Source organism: Grampus griseus (assembly GCF_964374135.1).
Source record: "Grampus griseus genome assembly, chromosome: 7".
Taxonomy (NCBI): domain Eukaryota; kingdom Metazoa; phylum Chordata; class Mammalia; order Artiodactyla; family Delphinidae; genus Grampus; species Grampus griseus.
In genome coordinates, this window is record NC_139001.1 from 11,689,535 (window position 1) to 11,704,032 (window position 14,498).

A 14,498-nucleotide genomic window follows, 5' to 3' on the forward strand; every position below is an offset into this window, starting at 1 on the left:
CTTTTAACTTAGGGCATATGACTTTTCTTTGATTTTTAAATAATTCTATCTTTTAAAAATAGCCTCCAGTTGTCATTACCTGAGACATCCAATACAGTAAATCCAAGTCTTGCACCTGTCACTAAGTCACCAGAATTGACCATTAACAAGCCTAGTTAGTTAAGTACAGATTGGGTAAGTGCTATCATCCACACATCCACAATTACATCACAGCATGATGGCCAATTAGTTTCAACCTGAGTAGTGAACCTTATTCCAGACAACTCTGTGTTCAACTGGAAAAACAGCTGCTTCCTTATTTCTACCTACTGTTCTTCTCTGCTGTTCTGAGCCAGCCAATTGGGTGAAGCAGGCCTGAAACAAGGTCTGAGTAATTTACAGACAGCAGGAGTCCTCCATGCTGGTGTGCTCTAGTCGGGATGGAAGTTTCTCATATCTCCCTCTGTGTATGACATGCACATTTTACAGTGGAGCCACAGCAGCTCCATTTAACAGAGGACAAGAGGTGTCCATACACCTAAATTAAAACTTGCTTAGAAACCATGCTACATGGCTAACTGAACACTACTTCTGGGTTACAAGAGGGCAAATAAAAGGAAGTTAATGCTTATATACACGGACATTCAGGAGTGATATCTCACAACTCTTCATTAAAAATAAAACCAACTGTCACAGCCAAGAGGAGCTGCTATGGACTGAATTTTGTCTCTACCCAAATTCATATGTTGAAGCCCTGACTCCCAATGTGATGATATCTGGAGATGGGCCTTTGGGAGATAATTCGGTTTAGATGAGGTCATGAGGGTGGGATTCTCATGATGGCATGCTCTCATGCACTCTCTCTCTCTCTCTCTCTCTGTCTCTCTCTGTCCCTCCCCCGTCATGTGAAGACACAGTAAGAAGGCATCCGTATACAAGCCAGGAAGAGAGTCCTTGCCAGACTCCAACCATGTTGGCACCTTAATCTTGGACTTCTAGCCTCTAGAACTGTGAGAAAATAAAATTCTGTTGTTTCAGCCAGCCAATCTACAGTATTTTGTTATGACAGCCCAAGCTGACTAACACAGGAGCCTAAGGATACATGAAATGTCATGTGGTATTCCAGATAAGAACTTAGAACAGAAAAAGGACATCACATGAAAACTGGGGAAATCTGAATAAAGCATGGAGTTTAGTTAACAATAATGTGTCATATTGGCTTATCAACTGTAACAAATATACCATACTAATGTTAAGATGTCAAAATTAGGTGAAACTGGGTGCAGGTTATGTGGGAGCTTTCTGTATCTCTTCACAATTTTTCTGTAAATCTATAAAGCCATTCTAAAACATAAAATTTATTTAAAACATATAAATAAATCCTGTCTTCAATCTACTCCCAAAACAACCTATCATATCATTTCTTGATTTTCAGTGTAAAAGACTTTCTGTTCTTAGCTATAGTTTAGAATAAATCTTTATCCATTCATATCAGCCAAAAAAAAAATCCCCATAGACACTGGCTAAGTTATTATTTATAGAACTTAAAATTGTACTGTGTACTTAAGGTTTCTTAGTATATATAATCTAATAAGAACACCTTGAAATTCAGTATCATCACTCTAACAATGAACAATTATAGCGTCCTGAAAATATGTAGAGGACACAAAGACAAATCACAGACAAGGAAATATAACTTACTAAAAAGGAAATAAAAAGTTGTCCCATTTCACTAACAATAGAAGTATAAATAACAGCAAGAGAATAATTTTTGTTACATATCAGATTTCCAAAAACCTTACAGCAAATATTCAGGCTGGCCAAGAAGTGGGGAAGCAGACACTCTCATATGCTGTTGGTAGGCTATAAACTAGAACAAACTTATAGAAAGCAAGTTGGTAAAATGTATAAAAGTGCCATGAAAATAGTTCAAATCCATTATTCTAATTCTGGAAATCTACTCTGAGGACATATTCAGACCTGGGAGCCAAGACTAGCAAATGATGCTTTGATAGACATCCTCACTTATAATTTGGACGATTAGGTAATAAAATTAGCATGTAAAATTAGTGAATGAGAAAATAAAGGAACCACAACAGGAATCATTATACACCATTAAAACTGAGGCTTTTGAAGAGCTGTTGCTTATAACAAGTTAAATGAGAAAATAGGAAATATAATTGCGTATAAGGGAAGAGGTGTGTGATGGCAGAATGCTTAAAGTAGTTTTCTCTGGGAAGGAGACTATGGGCAATTTGTTTTCTTTATCATACTTTATATATCGTCAACTTTTCTACAATGAATATATTGTTCTTTCAATTAGGAGCTGAGAAATTAGGTTACACTCTCGTTCAGCTACTGCTTTCTTTTCAGTTTAATTCTTTACGTAATATAACCAGTTTTTTAAAGAAATTGTTACATTAAATCTCTTATAAAAGAAAGAAGAAACTTAGTAGTCAGATACAATTCTTTTCTGTTCTTAATGCACCTCCTATTTAGCTTGAAGCTCTTCCTATGGTGGTCAGGGATGGGCTCAGGACAAGGCTGGGTCTCCTCTCTTGCCACAAACTTGGACTCCAGAGCTAGAGAGATGATTTACACACTCCCTTTCCCTCGAAGAGTTCCAATTCTAGTGGGAGGGAAAGTTCTCTGCCTCGAAATTTCTCATTCTCATCTCGTAAAACCTAACTCAAGGGAATCACTGCTTTGGTTAAGTACTGCTCTCACCTTGAGTCCTGGTCAACTGGAAGCCCTCCTGGAGACAGACAAATTAACTAACTCCTTTATATAACTTATATAACCTTCCTTTACAGGAGTCTGTAAAGGGAAAAGGGAGGAAATATATCAATGGACATCCAAGGAATGCAGAGGAAAAATCTGCTCAGGAGAGTCCTGGGACGTTGATTCAAACTGAACTCTTTAACAGGCTGTGAAAACATGTTTCAGTGAAATAAAACAGAGGGTGAGTATCAATTCTATATATGCAACATTTGTCATCCAAGTTTAGTAGAAAAATGCAACCGTCCCAGTAGATACAAAACAAAAGATGCAATTGTGTAATATAACTTCTTGAAAAACAACTTAATCCGCCCTTGAAGAACAGGAATCTCAGACAGCAGCCCTCTCTCCTCTCCATGGGCTGCCATAACACAGCCCCAGCCCTGAGAAGACCACAGTTCCTGCTTAGCTCTCATCCATCAGGCCATTCTTGTCAAAGGAGCATTCTCTCCAAAGCACAATTAAGTATCATTGGATTTACCTATTTGCCACTTGCTTGCTTACACAAACTCCCAATGTATATTTTAACCCTATATCCATTCAGGTTTTGTTTTATTTTCTACTAAGTTATTGAATACGTCTACATTTAAAAGGCTTGGAGAGGAATATTATACTTTTTGGGAAAATGTGGCAACTTTTACACTTCATTGTCTCCTTTGCTCTAGATAACCCCTTTCTCTTGAATTCTCAAAGGATTTTTACGAATAACTTTATAACTGAACAACCGTTACTAGCATTTCTGGTTTAGGTGAAGTCTAAATCTGTTAGCATACATCTCCATATACAGACAGCTATCTTGAGAGCTCACTCGGTCCTTGATAAGCCTTGTAAACTAGCACTTATTCTAATGAAAGACAATAAATTAGTAGAAATCTGGAGTCACAGCCTGTTCATCTCATTGCCACCAAAGACCTGGCAATCTAATCCTCTTTCGCTGAAGGCAATAAATGTCTCTGATCCTATAAATGTATTTAACTCTAGTTTAAGCAACTAGTAGCTGCTTTAAAGCAACACCTCCCAAAATCTTTGTACTGTGTCCCACAATAAAAATACATTTTTAGAAATATAGCATACACATACATATAGCTAAAACAAAAGTTCCTTGAAATAATACCCTTACCACATTCAACACTAACCCATCTTTCTCTTTCCTTCCCTCCCTCCCACTCCCCTCTCTTCCTTCCTTCCTTCCTTCCTTCCTCTCTCCTCTCCTCCCTCCCTCCCTCCCTCTCTCTCTCTTTCTTTCAAATGCTGGTTGTGACCCACTACATTGATTTCAGAACGTTTTAAATGATTAGAACCCACAGTTGCCAACCACTGCTTTAAAGCCCTGCTATTTGATGAGTGGTGATGTTCTGACTCGTGGTACCACAGCATCTCAGCATGGATTCCTCCCCAGGCCTCCACCCTTGGCTCTCTTCTGCTTTCACTCCACTCTCTCCCCCACTGCCCAAACACTGCCCTTTGTACTCCTTTGCTTTTCATTCTAGTTTCCCTCCCTTTTTTTTCATTCAACTCGTTGACATTACGTAGGACAAATCTCCCCAAATGTAGTGACATAAAACAACACTTGTTTTCTTCCACTCACAGATTCTGTGGGTCAGGAATTCAGAAAGCACAGGGGGTGACAGGTCTCTGCTCCACAATGTTGAGGCTGAGGGGACTCATGGCTGTATATAATGGCCACTCACTCACAGGTCACGCGCCACTTCCTCGTAGCATGGTGGAATCAGGGAACATGGGCTCCATGGGCAAGTGTTTCAGCTCACAAGGCAAGAAACTTCTTGCCTCAGAATTAACATGGCACTTTTGCTGCCATCTACTGATTACACTGCGTCACAAATCCACCCAATTCAGGGGGAGGTACACTGGACCCCACCTCTAGGTAGAGTGGCAAAGTTCTAAAAGAACATGTGGGACAGGAGATGGTGTTACCGTCATCTTCCAAATTGCTATTCTCCAACCTCAGTTCTAATTCCCAAGGCAAAAATCCAATAGACTACTACGTAGCTAGATCCACAGGGGTGTCAACTGATACTCAAACAGTATATGCCAGCCGAATGCACTTTTCTTTTATATTCCCTATCTCAGTACTACTGGGGAAGAAAGAACTGCATGTTGCATTTTAGATGAATATGCCAGAAGCACCTTAGCCCAAAATGCAAGCAGACGCAAGGAGAGAACTGAAAGTAGGACGGGAGTTCCCTGCATCTAAGGAATTCTGTCCTGTGTGGAACACAGGCAGATCTTATAGTCAGTCCCTGTAATGAGAGTGACAAGTGGCCATTCTCCTTCAGACAGTGTTAACAGTTCATGCTAATTAGCAACCGTTAATTAGCAATTTCAGTGGTTATACAATATACGTTCTCACATACTTCACTGCTTCCCTTTCTCTGCCATCCCTGACTGCATGAAGCTCCCCATCTTTCCTTTCATACAAGCTAAGAAACGGTCAAGAGTAGTGCTAGAGAGGCAGCATGAGAGCTGGGAGCAGCGATTCTCAAAGTGTGCTCCATGGGCCACTGGAGGTCCCAGAGGCCCTTCCAGCAGTTCATGAAGTCAGAACTATTTTCATAATTATACTGAGGTATCATGTGCCGTTTTCCACGTGTTGATGTTTGCATTAGTGGTATAAAAGCAATGGTGGGTCCAACTGCTTGTGCCTTGGCCGCTTGAATCAAATGAATCAAGGCGGTGACTCCAAACAGTACCAGTAGTCGCTGTATTTTTCACAGCCACACATGCACATTTAAAAAGAAAAAAGAGGGCTTCCCTGGTGGCGCAGTGGTTGACAGTCCGTCTGCCGATGCAGAGGACACGGGTTCGTGCCCCGGTCCGGGAAGATCCCACATGTCTTGGAGCGGCTGGGCCCGTGAGCCATGGCCGCTGAGCCTGCGCGTCTGGAGCCTGTGCTCCGCAACGGGAGAGGCCACAACGGTGAGAGGCCCACGTACCACAAAAAAAAAAAAAAAAAACAACTAGTGATATTTATTGTCAATGATAAAATTTGAGCTTTAAGGTGAAAATTAGAATTTTGCAATCACCTCCCCACTGTGCCACCTTGGGAGGAGGGTCACTTCTTTAAACACAACCACCTACCAGGGCCCCAGGACATGCAGGGAAAGTAAAAGACCATGTGAGGCAAAGATGTCACTGAAACAAGGGACACACGAGAACTGTAAAAGCAAAAGCTCCAGCAAAGGAGTGCGATTACGTCACTCTGCTGGTCAAGTCCATAACCTCTCACAGTGCTGAACCAACGGCTGGCTGTTTGGAGTGGCTTCCCTCCATAAAACTCCCTAACTGGGGAAATTACTAATTCTGTGGCTTTCATAAAACACAGAGGTCCACCAAATGTTTGCCTGGCAGGTTTTTTTTTCTCCCAAAGGGCAGCTCATTAAGTCCGTCGATAAAGCAGGCTTTGTTGTAAAGATTTACAGTGTTTTCCCAATGAAAACTCTAATTGACAACCACCAGGAGAATAACAATGCAGAGCCCAGAGAGCTCTGGTTTCCCCCATCCTTCCAAGATCCATCTCAAAAAGCATGCCCCTCTTAGGTTTCCTGGACCAGCGTTCAGCTCCGTCTTCAATGGACACATGCATAAGCAGATGCCTGGATATCAGAAGTTTATCATTCAAAGCAGTCAAATCTTAAAAACCAAAAGATTTTGTCTTTCAAACTTCAAAGGAAATTCCGTTTAATTCCCAAGCTCAGAATATCAGGTCCCTCCACGCAGAATAAGCATATTACATAAAAATGCAACCATCCCTTATCTATGTAAAGGGGGGGGGAACCCTAAAAAAATAAAATGTGTGATGGAGTCTTCAGAAATAGTTGCATGAGACTATTAAAGGCATTGCTGTTCAATGGATTCATTACAGAATAAAAGTTCAAGTACCAGAGAGAGTGATTTTCATATGAATGTTGGGTGTTGCCCTCACACACAAGAGTCTCTGGTCTCCACAGAGAACCGAGTCACATCAAGCAAGTCAGGGAGCTGTGAGTGACAAGGTATAGAGAGGGCTGTTCAGATAAGGGACAGACATTACTGGACCCTTTTTCAAAGAAAACTTTGAAGATTTTGTTAGGCTTTCTTCGTGGAACTGTCACAAGATAACAATACAGTTGCAAATGAGTGGTGTTCAGTGGCCACATCACTGCCTTTTACGGACCAGCTGGCAATGGCTGCCCATGATGGGAAATTAGCATTAAAGAAGGACTCAAGGTTACTGGGCTGACACACAGCCCAAGGAGAATACTCTCAAATAAAGTACAACACCCAACGCAGTCACACAAATGGAAAGCTGAGGAAAAAAGCTCCTGTCTGAAAAGCACAGCAGCAGAAAAATATCCTTCTTACTTCTTTCTGAATCTTCCTGAATCTCCCCCTTCTCCAAACAGCATCCAGGTCCCCGAAGTAAAAATAAATGAGCAAACCATGGGCTTCCAGGTGCATTACACAGATTAAGAGAAGTGCAGCTGGTGGAAGAGGTGGGAAAATAACACAATTCACTCTCTTTTTCCTGAACAGAAAGTAGAGAAAAGAACCAAAGCGGAAAAGCACGCCCCACCTCACCCCCGTCTCCCCCCCGAGAACACCCAGACCAGGAGTCCAGAGGCCTGAATCCTAACTAGTCTAGTGTCTACCACGACACTGCTTGATGAGTCCCTAAACCTTCTGAATTTCCCTGTCCTCACCCGTAAAGGAAATTCGCAGACATCAGTGATTCCCAAAATGTGTTCCCTGGAGCCCTAAGGTTCTGTGGAGGTGCCTCTTAAGGCAGTCAGTGACACGGGGGTAAGGCAAAGGGAGTGGAGCCCTATGCTTCCTCTCCATCCAAAACAGTTCAGAGTTGATCAATTTTCTATATCAAAATTGTGAGTAAAGTCTTTTGTTTAAAGAGTCTACCACCAAGAAAATTCACAACTAAAATGGCTTAAAAGCACTGGACCAACATACCTTTTGATTTCGTATCTTTCTAATTACGTGGTTTCTATGTGCCTCTTTAGATTATTGTTATTAGAATTAATTAATTGACAGGCTGGTTAATATTAATCCCCAAATCTGTGTATCAGGTTCAACTTAAAAGGTGAGGAAATGGAAACTCAGATAAGACAAATACATCAAAATCACTCAGGTCAGTAGCTGACTAGATTCAAACACGGGAATATCTGACATTAAAACCATTAAGCTGGATTCTGTCCTTATAGTTAAAGAAAAACTTCACTGTAAAAGACAATTGATTACCTCATTATGACTATAATTCTTTCTCTATGGAACATCAGGTTCTTCATTTGTATTCTCTAAGAGTAAACACTTACCCTGTCGAGACGAAATGAATAGCCAAAAGTTCTGCCCAACAAGCAAATTTGCTGGGTACTGGAAAGCCCAAAACGTTGACAAAGCCTCCAGGGCAATAACGGTTGTTAAGAACTTTCAAAGCAAACAAAACTCCTAAAAGAGGATAAAGAGCATATAAATATCAACAATCCAAATGTGGAGATGATTAACATTTACAAAGAAAACTAACTGAAAGTGAAAATGATTATTCCATTACATCCAACTTTTTGCTTCGAAACATACTCTATTCCTTACAAGTCAACCCAGCATTTGGTAGAAAAACAGTCTTCAAGGCAATCATTCCTTTGATGTTTCTTAACACGGAAGTTCATACTGACTTTGAGTATGCTACTAAATATATAACACATAAAATGGGAATAAGACACTCGCAATGGTGCAATACTAAATGCCACTGAACTGTAAACTTCAAAATCGTTCATTCTATGTGATTTTTAACTCAATTTAAAAAATATCATTAACGTGTAGTTTTCTAACTCCTATGGAAAGACATATTGAAGGCAGGGCTTATTTCCTTTCTTCTCACACAATCAGATGCATGAGGATGCACCTTAGAGGGAAGGGGTAAGGACGGCAGGGAAAACAGAGGGAAGGGTTTGATCTCCTTTGGTTTCGGGACTATTTCCCTCCTACCCTTCACATGCTAATTTTCACGATACCTATTTTAAGTCCTGATGGCAATTTAGTCCTATGAGAAAAATGTAAAAAAAGAACTAGTGAGGGGATCAGTGAGAGGCAATGTAATACGTGTTTAAAGCCACGAAGACTGGGTTCAAATCCCAGCTCCGTCACTTATGAGGTGTGCAACCTTGAGCAAGTTACCTGACTTCTCTGGGCCTTAGCTTCCTCATCTACAAAATCAAGACAAGGCCACCTCCCTAGGGACCTGTTACATTAATTAAACAGCATGAATTATGTATAAAGACTATCATGGCTCTGAAAACACAGTGAGCATGCCATTGTAGGGTGTGGTGCATTTATTTTAATGGCGTTATTGAGATGCATACCCATCTTTTTAGAGAACTCCCACAAGTACACCAGTGCCTCTCTCCCTCGTCCCACCATAATGGAGCCAGTGCATATCTCCAGGACCACGTCTCCTACAAAACTACCTTTGGGCAGACCCTAGTCTCAACTGTCCAAGAGTGAATGATGCGGCATAATGGGAAACAGCAAAATCTATGTCTCTCCTGTGCTCCAATCAGCCTATTCACCAAAATCCAAGCCCCAGCAGTGCTTAGCCCCTCAGAATTCAGTTCCCTCACCAACTGGGACCCCTGCTTCAAAAAATGACAACAGCTGCACCTCCCTTACTGTTTTCATGCGGACTACCTTAGAAATGCATCTGCCTTACCTGAGAAACCTACAGCACAGTCCCTTCTGAAGTCAGGGTCATCCATAAATTCTGCCAGAGCAAATTCCAGGAGCAGGTACACCACCCCAGTGAGTAGGGAGAATGTGGTGATGACGTAGGCAAACCATTTACTTCCTAGTCTTCTTTCCAGATGAATTCCTTTCCAGAGCATGGATGTCATATTGAAATACAAGTGCCAATCATCCACGTGGTGAATCGGGGAAAGCAGTAAGCGCTGCCAGTCTTTTTGCTGGTAACACTTCTCCACGCTAAGGCAGGAGCTAAGCAGCGGCTTCAGAGGATTCAAGAAGAACCAGATGTTGAGAGCCAAAGTTGTTAGGGTGACAGGTGGAATATTGTTGATCCCAACGCGGAAGATTTGAGAAAGGAGCAGGAGCAGCCCAGTGCTAATTCCTCTTGACCTCCGCTGCATGGTTAGATATCAAGCCTGTGACGGGAAAATGTGGTCAGACGTGAAGAATCTGGGAAGATACAGAGGCAGCTGAGCCTAAGATGTAAAATAAAATGCACATGAAAATCCGTCAATTAAGAATTAGGACAGTGACAAGACGTGCTCACTTAAAAGATGGGCTTACATTATGTATATCTCATCTCCCATCTAACAGAAGCATTATTTTCTGTGTCTTCCAGAGTAACGCCCAGGACACTGGCTGATGTCCCTCCTCATTTTACATCCTAAAGGAGAAATGTCATCCCAGATCCCAGTGGACCAGTTAATGGATGGGTATGCTTTTGCTGACAAATATGCCATGAAAAGGTAACTTGTCTTCCTTATAAACAAACTTATAACCTAACAAAAAAACATACGAAGATAGTGCACAAATATTTAATAATTACTTCTTCTCAGAATGCTGGAGAGAATTCTTCACCCCTTCACTTTTTTAAGGAAATATTCGATATTTATATGTTAGATAGAGTCTGCTCCAAAGTTCTTCAACATTAGCAAGCAAGTCTTAAAATGCAAGCGTATACTATCTGCTATGCCATATCACCAGATGTCAACGGCTAGACTGCTTTATTTTCAGAAAAATTTCCACTTTTAAAAGTTACCCACTATGAGCCAAATCCTGGATTAAAACACAGTCGCTGTCTTTAAGGAGCTCACTTTCTACTAAGAAGTAAACCAACAACTGCCACACAATGTTCTCAGTGCAGGGACAGAGGAAGCCCAGACCCAAGGCACACAACTCAGGCTGAGGTGGTCTTGGAGGGTAGATTGGATTTGCCCACGAGGAAGAGTGCCATATTCACGGGTCTACTTCTCCATGCCCTGCGCTGGCCTTGTGACCTGCTTTGGTTGACAGAATGAAAAGCAAGCGACACTAGTTCCGAATCTAGGCCTCAAGATGATTTGCAGACTTCTGCTCTCTCTTGAAACCCTCCTAGGCAACCATGTGGACAAGTCCGGGCTGGCCTACTGGACAACGGAAGACACATGCTCTAGTCACCCTGATGGCCCTGGCCACTGACCAGCTAATGCCTCAGAAGCAAAGTGGTCTAGCTGACCAGCAGTTGACCACAAATGCGTAAGTAAATCCAGCTGAGCCCAGACTAATTCGTTGACCCACAGAACAGTGAGCTAAATAAATGATATTTTAAATTAACTTCACCAAATTTTGGAGTGGTTTGTCATACAGCAATTACTAACCAATACAGAAGGTATTTGCTTCGGAAAAGGTCTAGGTTAGGCTTATGGGGAAAAGCTAGTAAAGAAAGAGACACAGACTAAAGATGCAAAAGAGAAAAAGAATCAAGTCCTTAGAGGGAATAGCCTTGTCCATCATAACAGGAAGGAAGAAGAATTTTAGGTGCAGATATGGGTAAATAGGCAGATTAGGGGACAGGATGCTGAAAAAGTTCTCATCTAATGGTTTTCTGATTTCCCTGTGGAGCTATCTTGGCTCCAATCAAATATATAATGCACTCTGATACCCTAAAGGTTCTCATTCAGACAGCACATTAGAAAGTGCATGGGCTTTAGAGTAAAAAACAGCTAGATTCCTACTTACTAGCCCTGAGATCTATGCTAAATTACTTAAACTTCAATTTCTTCACTTTAAATTAGAAATAATACCTCCTTCTCAGGATTACTGTAACATGTCTGGAACAAAGTAGGTACTGAATAAATGGTAGCTACTTTTTTCATTCATAAAGTAATCTCACTTAGGAGAAAAAGTCTTTGCAACGTTAACATTCAAATAATAAGACTCAAATGTACTCCCCATCCCTCTCCACACAGGGATTCTTACCAACTTCACACCCAAAAGAAACGCCCAAGAAAATATTATATATACGTATGTGTTATGGGTGTACCCCCATTATTAGCACAACCCCAGGTTTCTTTATTGCCAGGGCTTATTATTATAGCTTTGTAGCATTCTCATGAACTAGAGAATTTAATAAAATTTCAACTGAAACGCTCCCAGGTAATTTTGGAGAAATAGTCTATATTTTTCACCTTGACGTTCAGGTTGATTTTCAGATCTCCAACTACTGTGACATGTTTCCAATTCCCCTAGATAATTATATATATCAAACATCATTACCTGTAACAGGAGCAATGGAAAGATATGGGCCTGATCATTAAGTAACCAGCTTATAAGAAATGACAAAATAAGCCCTTCGATATCAGTACAGTGTCCTATGATGGCAGGCTACGCACAGCAGAAAATCAAACATAATTATGTCTTTGCTTAAGAAAAAGTCCCCTCTCGACTGGAATCGTTAGTGGTGGAGAGTATAAACAAAAGGACAGTGGAATTTCCCCAAGCTTGTCTCACACTGTGCGCCCAGGCTCACATTAACCCTCAGCTCTATCTCCCCACTGCTGGCTGCTCCTTCTTCCCTGGGACGCTGTGCTCTCCTGCACGTTCCCGCCTCCTCCCAACTCCCCTTCCTCTGCTTCTCAGTTTCGCTCTATTCTTATTCTACGCTATTTTGCATACACTTATGGAATTCCACTCTCATGGGTTCTGTAATTCTTTTTATCAGGATGGCTCCCAAATTTACATTTTACAGCTTTGACTTCGCAGATTTCAGGGACACAACCTTGTAGGAAGAATACAGTCCACCTGATCTCTTGATTTCCCAAAACTGAATTAGCCCTCCTTCTTACAGAATGACTATTCAGCCATTCCTCAGTCACTTAGTTTTTAGAATAAATATCAAGTGCCAAATGCATGCCAGTCCCTGTGCCAGGCATTAGAGGTACAGCAAAGACCAAAACACTTGCAATCCCGGCCCCTAAATGGCCCATTTCTATCATTTCTATTTGTTGAAGGAAATAAAAATACTGGCTGCAGAAAATCACAAGATGAATAAAATGATGTGGTATGCGTAACGTAAAGGCAGATAGAACCATAACCAACATGAGAAGTGCATAATATAGGTTGGGCTCTGTTTTCCAAAAGGCCACTAGACCGTAGTTTTAAGTAGCGAAGATAAATCGACACTATTTCAAACCGGCTCTATGGCCCAGTTTCCTTCCTAATAAGTAATCAAGTCAGCCATCCAAGGTGAGGGATGTAGCCTGTTTGTAACAAGATAACAGAAAATCTAACTGGTTCCTGTGAAGATCAAATCTGTAACCTGACTTCGTGGGCCAGGCAGGCACACATCTTACTGTAAGATGAATATTGTTTCATCCTGCCCATAATTACACAGATATTTTTAGAGAGCTGAGCTGTAGCAGAAAGCATAGAGGCATGATTCATAAGCTGGAAACCAGTGCAATGTGTTTGGTTTTGAAAGTGACTTGTTATTCTAACCTGTACTCAGCCCATAACCAGTTACACCAGCGCGAGGAAGAGTAGGCTGGTCCTTGCACTCCATCCCCACCCCCCGCCTTGTAAACATATCCTCCCCCTCACATTCAACACGCCCCAAACTGAACACTGGACAGTCCCTTCCAAGTCTACCCCTCCTCCCATGTGCCAGATCTCAGGACACAGAATCTCCAGCTACCCAGGTGTTCAGGTTGGAGATACAGACAACATCCTCGACACATCCTTCTCCCTCTTCACTCTGCTTCCCCCAAATCCCATCCACCACACTTTGCTAACTCTTCCAAACTATTTGTATCATCTACCTCTTTCTAGCTCTAGAGCCACTACTCTAGTCTAAGCCACCATTATAACTTGCCTGGATTACAACATAAACTCTGCTTCTCCTCTTCTACCCAACAACCATTTTTCACTACTGCTCAGGGTAATTTTTATAAAACTAAAGTGGGATTCCCCTGCAGTAAGCCTTCAATGGCTTATCGTTACAGTTGGAATGAAGTCCAAACTCTTGACCGTAACTACACGCTCGTGCTTACCACTGTCCTGCCTACCCCTCTGGTCTCAGCTCACACTGGTCTCTGCCTTGGTCACTATGATCCAACCAGCCAGGTGCTCCCACACCAGGAGCTCCACCATTATAGCATAAATGCTGAGGGCAGAACTATCTATTTTGATCACCACTGAATACCCAGAGCCTAGCATAGTGACTCGTATACAGTCAGTGCTTAATAGGTGTTTGTCCATTGACTCAAGATGAGCATGCTGAATATATCTACATTATAAAATAAACAAGACTGACTGAAAAGGTCTATGATACATTCATCCCTAAGTATTTTTCCTACAATTGCAGCAACCTTCCCCAGAGCACTGTACATATTATTCCACTTATCATTTACTTCCAGAAGAGTGTTGTAACATTTATCTCAACTGGACAGGAATAAACCTCTGAACCATTTAAATCGTATTAATAGGTTGCTTTGCCAGAACTATTTGATTAAAAAAACATGGCATTTTAACCCTGACCAGACGGCTGTTTGACTTCTACTTCCACAAGGGCTTTGTTGATAAGAGCGTCCACAGGGTTGTCACTCTGGTGTCAGTAGGTTCCATGAACACTACAAGGTTCACGACAATTTACAAGTTTCAGTGCTACCTGCAGTGCGAGCCACAAGGATTAGAACTACCTAGAAGATCTGGCTGTCGGTTAAAATCTTTACCAAAGA

The 14,498-nt window shown here is 41.6% G+C and overlaps 1 protein-coding gene across 6 annotated transcripts in view; it reads right to left on the bottom strand.

The window, feature by feature from the left end:
- RHBDD1 (rhomboid domain containing 1) overlaps positions 1 to 14,498 on the bottom strand; it is a 115,133-nt gene that overhangs the window by 82,367 nt on the left and 18,268 nt on the right. For 4 of the 6 annotated variants that reach the window (XM_082658177.1, XM_082658180.1, XM_082658178.1 and 1 more), the window contains 2 exons: positions 9,473 to 9,980; positions 8,082 to 8,214 (listed from right to left, as the gene is read on the bottom strand). In XM_082658177.1, the coding sequence (XP_082514303.1) occupies positions 8,082 to 8,214; positions 9,473 to 9,905 (566 nt within the window). In that variant the 5' untranslated portion in view covers positions 9,906 to 9,980. The remainder of the gene's footprint in view (positions 1 to 8,081; positions 8,215 to 9,472; positions 9,981 to 14,498) is intronic. The other 2 variants (XM_082658182.1, XM_082658179.1) reach the window with 1 other exon arrangement.